At 59.4% G+C, this 16938-nt stretch overlaps 2 protein-coding genes and 1 long non-coding RNA gene across 8 annotated transcripts in view; 2 read left to right on the top strand and 1 right to left on the bottom strand.

Annotated features, from left to right (window-relative positions):
- Positions 1-1781, top strand: part of PEX6 (peroxisomal biogenesis factor 6) — a 31679-nt gene extending 29898 nt beyond the window's left edge. For 2 of the 6 annotated variants that reach the window (XM_050951184.1, XM_050951183.1), the window contains exon 17: positions 1528-1781. In XM_050951184.1, the coding sequence (XP_050807141.1) occupies positions 1528-1664 (137 nt within the window). In that variant the 3' untranslated portion in view covers positions 1665-1781. Of the gene's footprint in view, positions 1-798; positions 1165-1527 lie in introns of those variants that run through there. The other 4 variants (XM_050951189.1, XM_050951187.1, XM_050951186.1 and 1 more) reach the window with 4 other exon arrangements.
- Positions 1782-4975: 3194 nt separating this feature from the next.
- Positions 4976-11295, bottom strand: GNMT (glycine N-methyltransferase). Its single transcript, XM_050951248.1, has 6 exons — positions 11087-11295; positions 8051-8178; positions 7116-7229; positions 6256-6398; positions 5513-5634; positions 4976-5237 (listed from the first exon to the last, which is right to left on the bottom strand). Exons 1-6 carry the CDS (start codon positions 11290-11292, stop codon positions 5066-5068), a joined length of 885 nt encoding a protein of 294 aa, XP_050807205.1. The 5' UTR covers positions 11293-11295; the 3' UTR covers positions 4976-5065.
- Positions 9849-16938, top strand: part of LOC127049902 (uncharacterized) — a 29507-nt gene continuing 22417 nt past the window's right edge. Inside the window, exons 1-2 of the long non-coding RNA XR_007774105.1 lie at positions 9849-9870; positions 9945-9985. This is a non-coding gene — a long non-coding RNA (uncharacterized LOC127049902). The remainder of the gene's footprint in view (positions 9871-9944; positions 9986-16938) is intronic.

Raw genomic sequence — 16938 nt, 5'->3', positions numbered from 1 at the left:
AGCGAGGCAGAATAAACCGAGTCAGGCTTAACAAATGCTCTGTCCAGGGCAGAGTGAGCCACATGTCAGCCAGTGGGGAGAGCCCTGGGAACCAGGGTCGCGAACAGCGACTGAAAGGGGACTTGTCAATGGCTGCGTTTGGTCACCAAGTGGCTTTGCAACCTTGTGTCGTTTCAGCCACTCTCTCTCCTGCCTGTGCCTTAAGCCAGTAAACAAACATTATATAAACGGGCTTGAACTGGACCCAGCTCTGCCATCCTGGCGGTCAGCCACTTCCACCCGGGTTGTTTGTTCCCCTGCTCTAAGCACAAGGCAGCTGCATAATGATGAGCTTGGCACCAGGCTCTGAGAACAGTCCCACCACGGCTCGTTCAGTCTGAGCCTGAGCAGGGTGCCTCATGGCCCACAAGTGACCGAGGGCTGGTGGGGTTGGCACAGGAGGGGAGAGTGTGAGCACCGAGTACGTGCAGCTTGGCCCAGCGACTGCAGCCCCCTCGTAATCCCGAAATGCCTGCAGGCATGCCTGCTGCTGGAGCGAGGAGGTCTCTGCTCGCTGTCCTTGCCCCGCTTTATTCTTCTCACCAGCCGCTCTGCAGCTTCTCTCTGTGGAAAGGATTGGCTGGGGACTAAGGCATGAGCTATGCCCTCCAGCCACTGGCAGGCAGGCAGTTCCCATCTGCATGAGGCAGAGCTGGGTTCAGAGGTTTGCCAGCCCCCAGTCACCAGACAAGCCCCTCAAAGTCCTGGGATTTAAGAAGAGAATAGACTGCGGGTTCTCTTTTGTTTCTGATTTCGGAGCTCTTAGGTGGCACCTAGGCCACAGTTTCAAGCTTTTCTCCGCAACCATGATGGTTAGAAGTTTCATTACAAAACCGAGAGCTGAGAGTCGCCCGTAATCACACAATTCCAGAATATGGGGCTAAAGAGCATTCTCCACTGCAAGATGTGGCAGGGTGCCCTTCGCCCTCGGGGAGCTGGTGGGGTGGTGTTCTCCAGGCCCAGCCGTTCCGCCCGAATTGAGTTCACATCTCTGCCTTCCCACAAGGCAAGTTCTTATTTGCCTAGGCTTGGACAGCTTTTGTGAAGCCATGATTCTGAATGTGAGAGAATGTCAGGGGAAGGCCTGGAGGGGGCTGGAGGCAGGTGGGCAGGGCAGGGCAGGGCACGGCAGTGTGAAGTGATAGCTCAGTGGTTTGAGCATTGGCCTGCTAAATCCATTGTTGTGAGTTCAATCCTTGAGGGGGCCACTTAGGGATCTGGGGCAAAATCAGTACTTGGTCCTGCTAGCGAAGGCAGGGGGCTGGACTCAATGACCTTTCAGGGTCCCTTCCAGTTCTAGGAGATAGGATTCTCCATCATTATTATTATTATTATTATAGCCTCACGTGGCTGTTTCATAGCTTGTGCAGAGTCTAGAATCGGGGCTGTCAGGTCTTGCCTGGCCAGGAGCAGATTCCTGGGCTGGGGGTGGGGGAGACCAGCTCCCTGTGCCGTCTGCATTCAGGTGCCTGTGTGATTCTTCCACAGGGCTGGACACAGAGAGTTCCGCTCTAGTTCTGACCATGGAGGATTTTGGACAAGCTGCCACAAGGCTGCAGCCATCAGTTTCGGAGCAGGAGCTGCTCAAATACAGAGTGATCCAGCGGAAGTTTGCTGCCTGCTAGCCTGCAGTGAGAAGGGAAGGCGCGGCGCACACAAAGCCCTAATACGGAGAAGGCCAAGAGGATTCAGGACAGGCGTGTGGGTGGAGAGGGGGAGGTGTCATCACCTGCTGACTCCTGGCCAGCCCTGGCCCCCCATTCATGGACGGGGCACAGCATTTAGCCATGGCTCTGAGGCTGTTGGCAGCACAGCTGGGGTTCATGCTCCTGCTCCTCATGTCCCAGTCCCCCTCCTCCAACCTCACAGCCTGGCCCTCATCCTTACAGCCACCATCCCGCCCTGTAATCTGGTGTGTGAGGAAGGGGCTTTGAGCTGAGTTGTGGATCTCAAGGGAAAGGAGTGTGACCAAAGCCCCTGTGAGACCCTGCATTAGTCATGGATTGTCCCATGACCTTGTGCCCTCCCCCTGGAGTAGGCAAAGATCCTGAGCTTGGGGGTGGATTGTCTTCCAGGAGTGAAAAATCCTCCTCTCTCCTACAGCCTTCCTGGGTTGTGAGGGAATTAGCAGACGCCTTCTGCTCTGGATCAGCGTTGTGGTCAGTGCAGGAAATAGCTTCCCTACTGCTGGGCTGGGGGCTGTGTTCCATGCGCCCTTCTAGGGCTCCTCCCAATCTCCAGGAACCGCAGCAGCTGCTTCTCCCAGGCTGTGTGCCATGGTGCAGCATGGGGGGATCGGTCCCTGTGCGCTGGCACTGACCTGAGATCGGAGTTGGAGAGAAACGGGGCTTGGTCTGTTGCACTAAATCCAATGATTGGGGAGCACCAAGGAACTGTGGAGCTGTATCTCTGGGCAATAGCCACAGCTGGGGGGGTGCAGTAGGGCCCTGTCCCAGCTGGGGTGGCAGGGGGTGTATGGGGGAGACCATGAGAGCAGGACAGTTCTGGGAGGGAGGAAGGGCTGTCGGTGCGGGTTTGTGTCAGAATTGCACTGTTTCAGGCAGATGTGTCTGATTTCTCCAAAGCTGTCATGGTGCTGTGCATGCAGCTGGGGGCTCTGGGCGTAGGCCTTGCACTGTTCTCCTGGCAGGAGTGGGATTCACACCCACAGGTCCTCTCCCTGAGTACAGGGCCAGCCTAAAACCTGGCACCACGGAAGGGTGGACTTGTGCTGGCCTTCAGCATGGAGGGGAATCTCATCCTGAATGAGAGAGAACTTCCTTGTGGAGCTTTAGCCAGGGGTGGTGAGAGGGTCCCCTGCTGCTTTCCCTCCTGGCACATGCACTACAGGAAGGGATGGTGCTTCCGATCACTCAGGCAGCCACGAACAAGACAGGAGTGGGAGCCAGAGCGGCAGGGAGGAAGTGTGGGTCACCTGAGACGTTCTTGCAGGGTTTCTGAACCCCCTCGCCAGCTCCCAGCACTCAGGCATGGGCACTACGCAGGGAAGAGGCATGGAGCAGCTGCAGTGTGTGAGGACACTGCTGGCTGCACAGGTAGTGGGGAGGGGCAGATACTGCACTGGCTGTAAATACTGTACAGGGGCTTTCTAAATAAAGGAGGAGTTTCTGGTCTAGTTCTCAGCTGTGTCTGGGCATTTATTGACCCCTCCACAGCTGCTGGGGTCAGGCGTTCACCGAGAGCTGCGAGAGGGCATTATGCTCTGAGCACCCAGAGGGGTGCACAAGCAGCAGACTGCACTCCTGCCAAGCCCTGCTCAGTGTCATTGTACCCACTCACCAGCGTCTGTCGCGGGGCTGGCAGGGAGTTTGGGTCTAGGCACAGGCAGCTGTGCTCAGCAGGTCTAGGCCTGCACAGGCTGCCTGGGCTGTAGTGTGGCTGACTCTCTGAGGACAAGGGCACCGTGGTGCAGTAAGACTTGTTCAGTGATGTTGGCTTCGACTTTTCTCTCTCATCATCTGGCCCCAGCTTCCCCTCCCAGGGGAATCTCAGCAGCCCAGCCTCCGCGGTGCCAACATTTAGTAGCAATTCTATGAGCATGAAGCCCCTCAGCCTGGGGCCAGGCCTGGCGGTCTCCCCTTTGGAGATGCTGACACCCCAGGGAGGGACTTGAGCCTGCTGTAGCAGCAGCGATGCCTTTTTCCGGCCACCACTGGACACTTCCCGCCCCCCCCCCCCCCAATGGGCACCTGCTGCAGTGAGCCTGGGCACACTGCTGGGGGGCAGGGAGAAGAGGTGCAGGGTAGGATGCAGCCCAGGAGCTGGTCTGAGGCAGCCAGATGGGCACCAGGGCTGGGCACAGGCCCTGAAGTTGCCCTGCTAGTGGCTGGCTGTGTTGCCCCCCTCCCTTTAGGGATTAGGCTGCCATCTCCCCTCTGGGGTCAGTGATATGTCTCTAGCTGCCGCCTCTCCTTGCCAGCCCCCATGAGCACCTTCTCGGTGTCCTCGCTGCCCTTTTCGGCAGCAGTGGCCAGGGGCTGACCCTGCCCAGCCCAGCCCTACCAAGCACCCCCTTTTCCCCCTTGGTGTCTACCCCTTCATCAGTCTCCCCACATCCACTTTGCCAGGCTGACTGGTGACAACATCTGAAAGAAGCTAACTTGGCCAGGAGTCTGGAGATGGACAGCAGCCACCTTCCCCAGCCAGGTCGTGCCCTGCACTAGGAGGGAGGTGGGTACTAGCTGTTGGCAGGCAAGACTAGACCCCCCCCATCCCAGCCTTGAGAGGCTGCACCAGCTAGCCATGGTTTTCCCTGCTCGGAGTCTTGTGCCACCTGCTTTTCTGTCTCGACTCATTTCCTTGCCCTCAGCTAGCACCCAGTTCAGGCTCATGCTGCTGCTACCGTGCAGCCGGCTGCCAGCTGCACCACGCCAACTGCTGCAGCCTCCCCTTCCCGGGCAGCACTCCCCCCCCCGCTAGAAAATCTGCAGCGATGGCCATGCACAATGGTCCAGTGGCTGGAGCATGCAGTTGGACACAGGCTCTGCTCTAGACTCCAGGCATGAGCTGGCCCTGTCACTCATCCATACCAAGGGCAGTGGCACTGCAGAGAGATCTCCATGACTGGCACCAGCAGAATCCTGCTTGCATCAACTCCAGCCTCCTCTGAGCTTTTCAGGCCCAGCCCAGCTCCCGAACAAACACACAGGACCACGTGCACTGGTAACTCTCCATGAGCCTTGTTTCACCTTCCTCGCAACAGCCTTCTAGAGAGCCCTCCACAGCCCTGAGATTCGGACCAACGCCCCCAACCCCGGTGCAACCTGACAAATGCGAGAAGCAGAGAAAGACAAGCAGCAGCAGTACGGGCCAATCTAGCCAGCCCCAGAGCCTTGCTCAGGCCTCACAGGCACTTCCTGGGGCCTTCCCCTGAAGTGGCCAGCTGGTGAAGAGTCTCAGCGGCCGTCCAAGCAGAGCCATTCAGACAGGAAGATGGAGAAGCGTTCCATCCACGCGGCCAGGGGCGCAGTCCAACCAGCAACGCCAGGGAGCCCCTGGCAGCGCTTCAGCCTGTCTTTTTCACCACATGGATGAAGTAGCAGGGGGTGTAGGCCTGGCCGGGCTGGTAAGGCTGGAAGTCGCCCAGGACGCTGTGCTGGCACTGACCCTGGAAGGCGTTCTTCAGCAGCTCCGTGAAGGCCTCCAGGCGGTGAGGGTAGTAGGAGAGACGAAATTTGCTGGAACACAGGAGAGAGACCGCACTGAGGGGCTGGGGCAGGCGCCTGTGGGGGGCTCTGGGATGTGCCAGCCTGATCTTGCCGTGCACCGGGGAGTCGGGCTAGCAGGGATGCAGCTAAGCCACCCAGGGCTAGTGCTTCTCTTCAGCCTGCAGGAGCCCCCAGCTGAGCAAAGCAGGACAGGCCCCTGCTGCGTGCGCCCTGTGCCCAGACACCTCATGTGCATGTGGATTGGGGCCCATAAGCCACAGGTGCCAGTGTCAGCCAGCACATACCTCAGTTCCGGGGCTTCCTCTGGCTCCTGTGCTGGGACCTGCAGGGTGTAGTCCAGGGTCACCATGTGAGCTTTGTTGTTCACTAGCAGCACGGATGTGGTGATGTCCTTTGTCAGGTCACTCTGGGAGGGGCACAAGGCCAAGAGCTTCTGTTACCTTCTCCCCTCCCATGTGTCAGCCCCCAGGTCGGCGGGGGGAGGCTAACACCACCCCAGCATGCTCGTTCTGGGAATTCTGGGATGGAGGCTGTCTGCCTGGAGCTGTGGTGATGCTCCAATCCCAACCCGGCCTGCTCTCCGGGTGTGATCTGCACAACACCCAACGACGCTTCCGGTCGCGGCTACACCCAAGGGCGCATACACAGCTGCTGCACTCTCCTTCCACAGCCTCTAGCTGGCCCTGCTTCAGCCTCAGCCCTGCAGCCTCTCCTCCACTCTGTCCTCACCTGTGACTCCAGGCGATTCAGGCTCCCCCATTACCTCCCTAAGCCCTGTCCGCCGTCAGCCAGAGCTGCTCCCTCCCACCATGCCAGCTGCGAGGATTCATGTCAGCAGGGCACCGGAGCCCACGGGCATGGCTGGGGGCTGCCAGAGCAGATGTGCGTGGTGGCGAGACACCTCTATCCCTACATCACTGAGTGCCAGTCAGTCCTGTCCCTATCCCACAATGGGGCACAAAGAACAGAGCAGCCCCTAACCCCCAGTGGCCTCCCCCTCCACCAGGCAGGCCTGGAGGGCAGTGACCTTGTAGTAGATGTTCTTGCCAGGTGGGGCGCAGCCCGTGGCCAGGATGTAGTCGTAGTTGCGATGGTCGATGACCATGAGACCACCCGGTCGCACCATGCTCGCAATGTTCTTAAGGGCCAGTTTATGGTCGCTCTGATCACCTAGGTGAAGGGGTGGGATTCAGCTACCCCTCTGCAATGCACCAGAGCCCATTCTCCACCCCAGCTGCCCATGGCCCCTCGGCCTCTCGCTCTGTCCTGCAGTGGCGCTGACAGCAATGGACATGCTGGGGTCTCCAGGGCCTTGCATGCCTCAGCTAAGCTAGTCCGCCTCCCCGAGAGCCCCATTTCCTGGCTGGGGCTAGGAGGGCCCTAGCACAACCCAAAGTGGCCATCCAGGAACGCCCTAGCGAAAGAGGGCCCCTGGAGCAGGTACAGCCAGCAGACCAGACCAGTGCCCTTGGGGCAGGGAGGAGGACTAGGGTATATGGGGCGGCTGGCGCGCACTGCCCATATAGGGCTACTGCAGCACAAAGTTAGAGCAGCCCCAGAATCCAAGATGCTCCTAGGCGGAGCCGAGCAACCTTCTCTTCTCCCCCTCATTCCTGCACCACACAGGGAGTCAGGACCTTGGTTGCATTCTGGACACAGACTGAGCATGGGCTGGGAGATGAAATCCTGCTGCCATCCCAGCGTGGGCTTGAGCAAGTCTCAGCAACCCCCCGCAGCAGTAAATGGGCTGGTGGGCCCACCTCACCTGGCCACCGCAGAGGCCGGGTGCTTCGGAAATGAGAGCCCTGCGTGCGCACCTGCCCCTGGCCCTCAGTGCTCTGGCTGCAGGGCTGGTCCCCGGAAGCAGCCTCTGTTCACCAGGCTCACCTTTGAAATCAGGCAGATGCGCAAAGGAGTTTCCCAGGCAGATGACAGCATCAAACCCGTCTCCCGGCTTCTGCAGGTCCTTGTCCAGAGTGAGCCAGTTGGCCTCCTCAATGACTGCACCACACGAGAGCTGGTTACACACACACACACACACACACACGCGCGCGACTTGCCTTCCCTGGGCTGGGGGACCTTCCCTCCTCCACATAGATCCCCACTGCTCCTGTCTCAGAGACGGGGTTGGGGGCCAGTACTCATTGACACAGCAGCCCAGAAAGCACCCATCCCCCCATACACCGCTGAACAGCTCCGGCTCATGGCCAAAGACAACAGCCGCAGCACCCAGACACTCACTACCCTGGGGAGGTGGAATGGGGCATTAGTCCCATTTCAAAGCCAGACAGGGGAAGCGAGTGCTGCATGTGCGAGGGGGGAGAACGGGGTGTGATATGGAAACGTCTTACTCAGTGACGTCAAGGGAAGAGGCGCACGCAGCATGTTACATTTGCTGATGCTCCTGCGCCAGGGAAATGTCCCAGAGAGACAGGGCACCATGAGGGCATTCTGTCTGGAAGTGCAGCCTACAGCACCTGGGGACTGGACGTTGATCCCCTCGGGGTGGGGGAAGCCTGGCAGAGCCGGCAGCAGACTAGTCAGGCATTTCAGTGCCGAGATGAGCGGCAGCAGGAGTCCAGGGCATTCTGGGCTCCCGCTAGAGGCATCACCCTCCCCCCAGTGGCAGAAGGACACTGTTCCCCTCACCAGTCCCAGCCAGACGAACCAGGAAGGGTTCAGAGCCTGAGCAGCTCATTTCCAGGGGGCGGGGGGAACCAAAGGCGTAAGTGTCGCATTGGGATAAAAGACAGGCCTTGGGGCCTCTCACCGCCTGTTCCCCACCCCAACGCAGGCACACTGCCCCAGGGCGCTGTGCCTACCCCACTTGTCAAATGCCTCTTCTTTCCGCCGGTTCCATCGCTCCTTCAGGGCGTACTTGAGCATCTTGTCACTGGCATCAACGCTGGTCACGCTGAACCCGTCCTCCACCAGCATGATGGAGTCCACCCTGCCGAGGGCAGAGAGAGCGTCACACCCTGCAAGGTGCAGGGGGAGTCACAGAGCAGGGTGCCCATGTGTGCGTGCCAGGGATGGAGTAGCTCACCAGGCTCCATGGGGGTCGGGGGTCCCCTCAGGCCCTGGGGGGCTGAACAGGGGTCTCACATACAGAGTGGAGGGGTTCCCCTCTGTCTCAGGGGTTCATACACACATGGGGTGGGGCTGTACAGGGGGTCACACACAAGGCAGGGCGTTCCACTCACACACACATGGGGCAGTCCAGGGGTTCCTGCATATGGGGGGGGGGGTTCCCACACACACCATGGGGATGTATGGGGGAGGGCACACACAGGGATGGGGCTGTATTGGGAATCACACACACACAGGGTAGGGGGAGTTCCTGCAAACACACAGTGGGGGGAAGGGTCTGGGGTGGGGGTCACACCTACAGGGTAGGGGGGTTCTCACACACACAGGTAGTGGGGTCACACACATGGCGTGGCTATACTGTGATCTCACCCACACCCACGGTGGGCGGATCCCCACTCTGTAGGGGACTCTCACACTCAGAGGGATGGGGGGGTTCCACACACGGGGGTGGGCTGGATGAAGGATCTCATTCACAAGGGGTGTCTCAGACGTGGCGGGGCTGTATGGGGATCTCACGCATGGGGAGTGTTTCAGACATGGGAATGCTGTATGGGGGTCTCACAGACAGGGGGATCTCAGACACAGGGGAGGGCTGTACAGGGATCTAACACACAGGGGGGTTGTGTATGGGGCTCTCAGACATGGCGGGAGTGTACAGGGCTCTCACAGATGGGAGGGATCTGACAGAGAGGGGGCTGTACGGGGCTGTGACACACAAACACAGGGGAGCTCTACGAGGTGTCACACACACCCACCCACACACACACACATCGGGGGGGGCTGTACAGGGTGTGTGACACCTGTCACGGAGTCACCAGGCGATGCTCTGGAACTGCTCCCCACCAAGCCAGTCAGGACTTTGAGGAGCCTCCTCTCCCTTGGAGCAGACTTGTTCAGGGCAAGAAGCTCACACGGCTTCACCTCCTGGGTCTCTCCTTGGAGCATTCAGCATCCTCTGCCCCTCCGTGCGCTTCCCACAGTGAGCCCGCCTCAGTGGGGTCCTGGGGAAGCCACTGGGTCCTGCACCCCCACTTTGCAGTCAGACGTGACTCTCAGCCAGCCAGTAAAACAGAGGTTTGTTCAATGACAGAACAGGGTCTAAAACAGAGCCTGTAGATACAGCGAACCGGACCCCTCGGCCGGCTCCATTCTGGGGGGCAGTGAGCCAGACCCCCACATCTGCACTTCCAGACTAACAACCCCCTCCAGCCCCTTCTCTCTGCTCAGCCCCTTTCCCGGGCCAGGAGGTCACCTGACCTCTTTCTCTCCAACACCTTCAGCCGGCACCTTTGCAGGGGAGGGGCCCAGGCCATCAGCTGCTAGGAGACAGAGTGTCAGGCATTTAGGTGCACTGGCCCCTTCCTCTGCAGCAATCACACACCCTTATTCCACCACGTAGATACTAAGAACTGCCATATGGGGACACTGAGGCACCAACACAGTATTCAGAGAAAACATTAAGACCATTCCCAGTTCGTCACAATACCCACACATGATGGGGGTTGTTTGGGGATGTGACACACAAACATGGGGGGGGGGGGCTCTACGAGGTGTCACACACAGACACACACATGGTGGGGGCTGTTTGGGGAATGTGACACACAAACACGGGGGGGGCTCTACAAGGTGTCACACACAGACACACACATGGGGGGGCTGTACAGGGTGTGTGACACCCACACCCGGTGGGGGCTGTATGGGGATGTGACACAGACACACACGGGGGTGGGGGCTGTACGAGGTGTCTCACACACACGGGGGGGCTGTACAGGGTGTGTGACACACACACCCGGTGGGGGCTGTATGGGGATGTGTGACACACAGACACACACGGGGGTGGGGGCTGTACGAGGTGTCTCACACACAGGGGGGCTGTACAGGGTGTGTGACACACACACCCGGGGGGGCTGTATGGGGATGTGTGACACACAGACACACACGGGGGTGGGCGCTGTACGAGGTGTCTCACACACACGGGGGGGGCTGTACAGGGTGTGTGACACACACACCCGGGGGGGCTGTATGGGGATGTGTGACACACAGACACACACGGGGGTGGGGGCTGTACGAGGTGTCTCACACACACACAGGGGTGGGGGCTGTACGAGGTGTCTCACACACAGGGGGGGGGCTGTACAGGGTGTGTGACACACACACACGGGGGGGGCTGTACGAGGTGTCTCACACACACGGGGGGGCTGTACAGGGTGTGTGACACACACACACGGGGGGGCTGTACGAGGTGTCTCACACACACAGGGGGGGGGCTGTACGAGGTGTCTCACACACACGGGGGGGCTGTACAGGGTGTGTGACACACACACACGGGGGGGCTGTATGGGGATGTGTGACACACAGACACACACGGGGGTGGGCGCTGTACGAGGTGTCTCTCACACACACGGGGGGGCTGTACAGGGTGTGTGACACACACACACGGGGGGGCTGTACAGGGGATGTGACACACACACACGGGGGGGCTGTACAGGGTGTGTGACACACACACACGGGGGGGCTGTACGAGGTGTCTCTCACACACACACGGGGGGGCTGTACAGGGTGTGTGACACACACACACGGGGGGGCTGTACGGGGATGTGACACACACACACGGGGGGGGCTGTACGAGGTGTCTCACACACACGGGGGGGCTGTACAGGGTGTGTGACACACACACACGGGGGGGGCTGTACGAGGTGTCTCACACACACCGCCCCAGCGGGTGGACGGGCCGGGCTCCCTCGCCCCCGCGCCCCCCGGCCGCTCACCCGGTGCCGCAGGCCACGTCGAGCACGGCGCGGCAGCGGTGGCGGCGGAGCAGCGCCAGGAGCCAGCTGCGGTACTCGGCCGTGCGGCCCCGCGTGTCCCCGATGTAGAGCTGCCAGACCCGCGCCGCCCGCCCGTCCGCGTACTGGTCCGGCAGCCCCTCGGCCGCCACCCCCAGCGAGCGCGTCCGGTAGATGCTGTCCACCATCCCGCCGCGGTCTGCCGCCTGCCCCGCCCGCTGCAGCCTGCGCACCCCGGACCGGCCCGCCCCCGGACTGCCCCGCCCGCTGCAGCCGGGCCTGAGCACCCCCGGACCGCCCCCAGGCCCGCCCCCGGACTGCCCCGCCCGCTGCAGCCGGGCCTGAGCACCCCCGGACCGCCCCCAGGCCCGCCCCCGGACTGCCCCGCCCGCTGCAGCCTGCGCACCCCGGCCCGGACCGCCCCGCCCCCCGGCCGGCCCCCGGACTGCCCCGCCCGCTGCAGCCGGGCCTGAGCACCCCCGGACCGCCCCCAGGCCCGCCCCGCCCCCGGGCTGCACCGCCCCTCGGCCGGCTCCCGGACTGCCCCGCCCGCTGCAGCCTGCGCACCCCTGGACCGCCCCGCCCCCCGGACTGCCCCGCCCGCTGCAGCCTGCGCACCCCGGACCGGACCGCCCCCCGGCCGGCCCCCGGACTGCCCCGCCCCCGCTGCAGCCTGCGCACCCCGGCCCGGACCGCCCCCCGGCCGGCCCCCGGACTGCCCCGCCCCCGCTGCAGCCTGCGCACCCCGGCCCGGACCGCCCCCCGGCCGGCCCCCGGACTGCCCCGCCCGCTGCAGCCGGGCCTGAGCACCCCCGGACCGCCCCCAGGCCCGCCCCGCCCCCCGGCCGGCCCCCGGCCTGCTCCGCCCGCTGCAGCCGGGGCCGCTCCGCCCCAGGGCTGCACCGCCCCTCGGCCGGCCCCCGGACTGCCCCGCCCGCTGCAGCCGGGCCTGCGCACCCTTGGGCCGCCCCCCAGGCCCCCTCCGCCCCCTGACTGCACCGCCCGGTGCCTGGGCCCGCCCCTCGCTCCGCCCCCGTCCTGCACCGCCCCTGCTTTGCCCCTGGACCGCCCCGCCCCGACTCCGCCCCCGGGGCGAGCCCGCAGGTAGCTGCCCGGAGGCCCCCCACCACGCCCCCGTGGGGTTCCCCTCCCTCGGCCCGGCTGGAGGAGGCTCTGCAGCAGGCAGCTCCATTCCCCAGAGGAAGAGAAGCCACAGGTGTCCTGCTCATGGCAGGGGGGGCTGCTGCACTGCCTGGGTTGAAGCGGTTTCCATCATACACAGGGGTTGCAGTTTGATTCAAGGGCTCTCAGTCCCCCCCTACAATTTTTTTCCAGCAGGCTGGTCCCACTTGGGGTAACTGCACCAACAGCCTGCGTTCATGGTCAGGCCAGAGGGGTGCTCAGCTTCTCCTGGGCCGAGAGCCCCATCTCTCCTGGCCAGGTGTCTCCAGCCGGCTGCCTATTCTGCGGTGGCCCAGACGGCCGAACCGGGACAGCCCTGGCATTCTGCTTGGGCTGTGTAGGGTAGGAGCAGAGTAATTGTCTGCAGTTACTCTTACTCCTTACCACACAGCTCTCGCTAAGGAAGCACCTATTCTCCAGCGGAAAGCTTTACACAGAAAACCTATGAAAAAACAAGCCAAGAGACCCCACCCACTGTAATAGACTTACCAGACCCGACCCCAACTCCAACAAGGGCTCAGATAAGAGTCAGTCCTTCAAATCCCACCTGGGTTTTCCCTGGAGTTACAAGTTTACAACAGTCTTAGCTCAGAACAAGCTCCCCTTGGATAGTTCAGCCTCTCCTTTATCCAGCTTAGGCCTTGGATCTTGAGAGTGGGACAGCAGATGATCAGCAGACAGTGGACCCCCTCCTCAGGGCATGGCTCCAAAGGGCTGGGTTTTTGTATAACTGCAGTGAGAAATTTGCACCGATTCCCCAGGAAAATCACTTGACACTGTCCCAAAAGTCTCCTTGGCTTGTATGTATGACCATTCTTGTCTGACACATTGTTCAGTATTGTCCTTTGAAGTTCATAACACTTCCCAGGGTTCACATCCCATCTTCTCCCTCTTGAGAGAAGTTACATCCAACCCCAGCCCACCAGAATACACAAGCCATTCATTTCATACAGTGCATCCCCAACACACTTAAACTTAATAAGATCTCCCCAGGATCTGGCAGGAAATTGCCATTGCTATGGCACCAACTACCAGCAAAAGACCATGTTCAGACTCTGACCCATCCCTAGATAGGACCTAGAGGCTACTCTAAGTTGGGCTAGTTTGCTGTGGTCCTCCAGGGATCCTTCCCGCACTGGGGTAGCTGGAGCACATCACATACCATCCAGACAGGGCCTATTCCACCAGTTTCCCCGAATCTGGCCCCGCGCCCAGTGAGAATCCCTTCCCTGGCTACAGGCACCTTTTTAATTTTTACTCACCTGGTGGCATTCCGGGTCTTCGGTGGCACTTCGGCGGCGAGTCCTTCGCTTGCTCTGGGTCTTTGGCAACACTTCGGCGGCGGGTCCTTCAGTGCTGCCGAAGACCTGGAGCGAGTGAAGGACTCGCCGCCGAAGTGCCGCTGAAGACTCGGAGCACCGCCCGGTGAGTTCAAGCCCCATGTGTTTTTTTTTACATGTCATCCCTGCCAGGGCCCTGTCGAAACTGTTCAAATTGGGCCCCGCACTTCCTAAAGCTGGCCCTGCATCCAGACCCCCCAAGGACTGCAGAGGGAGCTGTAGGAGCTGGCTGGGCCAGGTCTACTCACTGGAGACTCCCCTCCTGCAGCAACCTGTGTGGAAATTGGAGGATGGAGCACAGGTTGTAGGAAGGAAGAATTTGGAGGTAGCAAAGGAAGTCAGTCTGTGTGCAGATGGCTGGAATGCTGGCTGCAGTGCAGATGCAGCATCTCTGTAAATAGTTCTCTTAATAAAAAAAGCCAGTTTAGTTTTTTAAGCACGGAGTCCTTTTGCGTTACTACCCAGCACACGGGACAGGAAACACCACCCCAACCACCCAGTATGGGAATCCCCAGCAAGACAACTGCAGGTAGTTTCTTCTGTCTTTGTGATGCTCAAGGAGTGCAGAGGGAATGGGACAGAGGAGAGAACCTGCCTCAGAGAGTGGATTGTGGGCTCCAGATCTTTTTTAACAACATATTTGGCCCTCAGGCTGCAAAGATTAGACAAACCTGTGCTGAGCTTTTGCACTCAGATAATGGGTTTGTGGAACTCAATGCCACAAGTTATGTATTCACATAAATGTATGTCCTTTGCCGGTTTGCACACGTTGTCTTTCAGTTCCAGACTGGCCCTTTGCTCCTGTGTTAGAGACAAGGTGTATGAGTGCCTGGCTACCTTCTCTAGCCCACTCATTCATATGTGCCTCCTACGCACCTCCTCTCTCAGACAGATTCTTGTGTAAAGAGGGTGGTGGTCTGGGAGCTGCTTATAAGATACGTAGGCACACAGCTTCTCTCTCTTCCCTACCCAGTGCTCCCTCATTCCGCCTCTTCCATTCCTCAAATACTCCTCTTCCATCCCTGCTGCCTCAGATGTCTCCTCATTTCCAGGGAGCCCCATACCTCATGCTTTGGAGGCCCATTATGGGTGGCTGGTGGTATTAAACCAGCAGACACTCCTCTGCCAGCAGCCTGCTCTGGGCTCTTACAACGTCAAGACTCCCTCCCTATGCTGGCTCTGCTTGTCTCATTAGCAAATCAGAGAGGACCAAGGAAAGGGAGAGTTCTCACTGCCAGGAGGCCCAGGACTTAGGCTGGACATTTCCTGGGCCTGGTTTGTAACATGCAGGTGAGCCAAGCTGAGACTGTTAACAACTACCCAACCCTGCATGGGCTTCCCTTTCTGCTGAGCTCCTCCAGCTGCTGCTACAGCATTTACCAGCAAAGTCCAGTCATTCACTGTCAGAATGAAGACAAGTTAATGAACACAGTGCTAGGGGGATACAGGGGTGTGATTTAGACCTGCTAACAGCCGAGGAACTGGGGACAAGCAGAGGGGAACACATTGGGGGGAGGAGGGGAGGGGAGGGGGAAACCATGGTGCTTGAGAGCAGGGAATGTCCCAGATCAATATGGAGGCAAAATAGGGAACCCTACACATCTCGGGTTCCTGCTAACGGGCAGGGTGGGCACAGGGCATGCAGTGCAGCCTGGGCAGGGCCACATGCTCTGGCATGACTGCACTTTGCTTTCAGGGGAAGGAATTGGTTCCTTCTAGCTCCCAAAATGCAAGAGTAAAGATGCCTTTTTAAGCAACTGCAATTACGTGAAGTGGCTCAGACAACACAAAAATGAACTGAGTTCAAAGCGATTGATTCACCAGCTCCAGCCAGACAGGCACTAGCAGCGACTACCTCCAGCAGGCAGGTCTCACTCTGCCAGAACAACTTCCAGATGGAGCTGCTGTAGGGGCTGCAAAGCTGGCTTAGCCAGCCCCCGAGAAATACCCCCAGCACAGGGATGGACTAGGGCCAGCACCGACAGCCCTCTTGTGCCCCACAGCTCCCAGCACAGGACACAGAGCTCTCCAGCTATTTGAGGCTGTGGCTCCTGAAGCAATCAATGCCAGGGCTGCATCAGACCCTGGACCAGCCCACAGGCCCAGTGGTGCAGACTGTAGCTCCAGAGAGACCAGAGGCTGTTCTTAGAGCTCCACATCCCATCCTCCTCATTACGGAAAGGGAGACAGTCACCATGGCAGTCGGGTGTGGGGCTGGCTCCCTCTCACCTCTTCAGAAAACCCTGCAAGCAGCAGACAATCAGCTGAGCAGAGAAAACCCCCTCCAGCCATCATATTTTCTACAACAGTCCTCAGTGAGCTCCTCACTGCTGCCTCCCCTGAGAATTAAGTATAGCAAACGGCAACCCTGCCCTACAACCCCCAGCCTTGCACAGTATCCCAGGAGGTTCCCCTCTACTCAGCGGGATTTTTGTTTCTAACACTACACAGCGAACACTAAGACCAGGTCTACACTAAAAAGTAAAATCAACCCAACTATGGTGCTCAGGGGTGCAAAAATCCACCCCCTTGAGCAAAACAGATAAACCAACCCAATCCCCACGAGAGACAGTGCTGGGTTGATGGAATAATCCTTCCCTTGACCCAGCTACCGACACAGGGTCAAGGAGGAAGGGGAATGTTTGTCCAGACAGAAGACAGCCTTTCCCTAAGAACCAAACTTTTCATTATCAGCTGGTCAGCACTTGGTCCCGTTTGTTGTTGTGAATAGGCAAACGTGCTCGTCAATCAGAAACTGCTGTTCTGCTCATTCTTCACCATCCTCCTTTCCTGTTACTTTCAGTTTTCCCTGCTTTTGGGAGTTTCCTTGGTTCTGCTGCATTTCCTTCCCTCCAGCAACTCCCAACCCCAGGCCTGTCTGCTTCTAGGCTATTCACACTTGCCCAAGGGCCCTCCAACTAGGGAAACGAGTGTTAAACATGCCATATGCTAACTTGAGAATCTATATTCTCTGACTGCATCCAATGTTCTTATACCCAATCCAACTGAATGCCGAGACCAGTGGTGCTTTCCACTCAGTACGTGCTGCATGATGGAAATGTTGGCAAATCACACGGCCAAATCCAACTCTTTTCACTGGAAGGCAGGAAGACATCTATGAACCAGGGTCCCATGGCCCTGCTGCATGTCAAATTTCCACCATCACTCAATGAGACACTGAAAATGAAATGTTTCACTTTCCATACTTGGAAGCAGCTCAGCGGTTCTGGGTGGAACTTGCAGAAATAAAGCTGCTCCTTGATCCATAGCAAGCAGCAGAAAGTGAAAAGGCAGAAAATGAAACTGACAGGA

Source organism: Gopherus flavomarginatus, chromosome 4 (assembly GCF_025201925.1).
Source record: "Gopherus flavomarginatus isolate rGopFla2 chromosome 4, rGopFla2.mat.asm, whole genome shotgun sequence".
Taxonomy (NCBI): domain Eukaryota; kingdom Metazoa; phylum Chordata; order Testudines; family Testudinidae; genus Gopherus; species Gopherus flavomarginatus.
The sequence above is the reverse complement of the archived record's forward strand: the minus strand, read 5'-3'. Positions and strand labels throughout refer to the sequence as shown.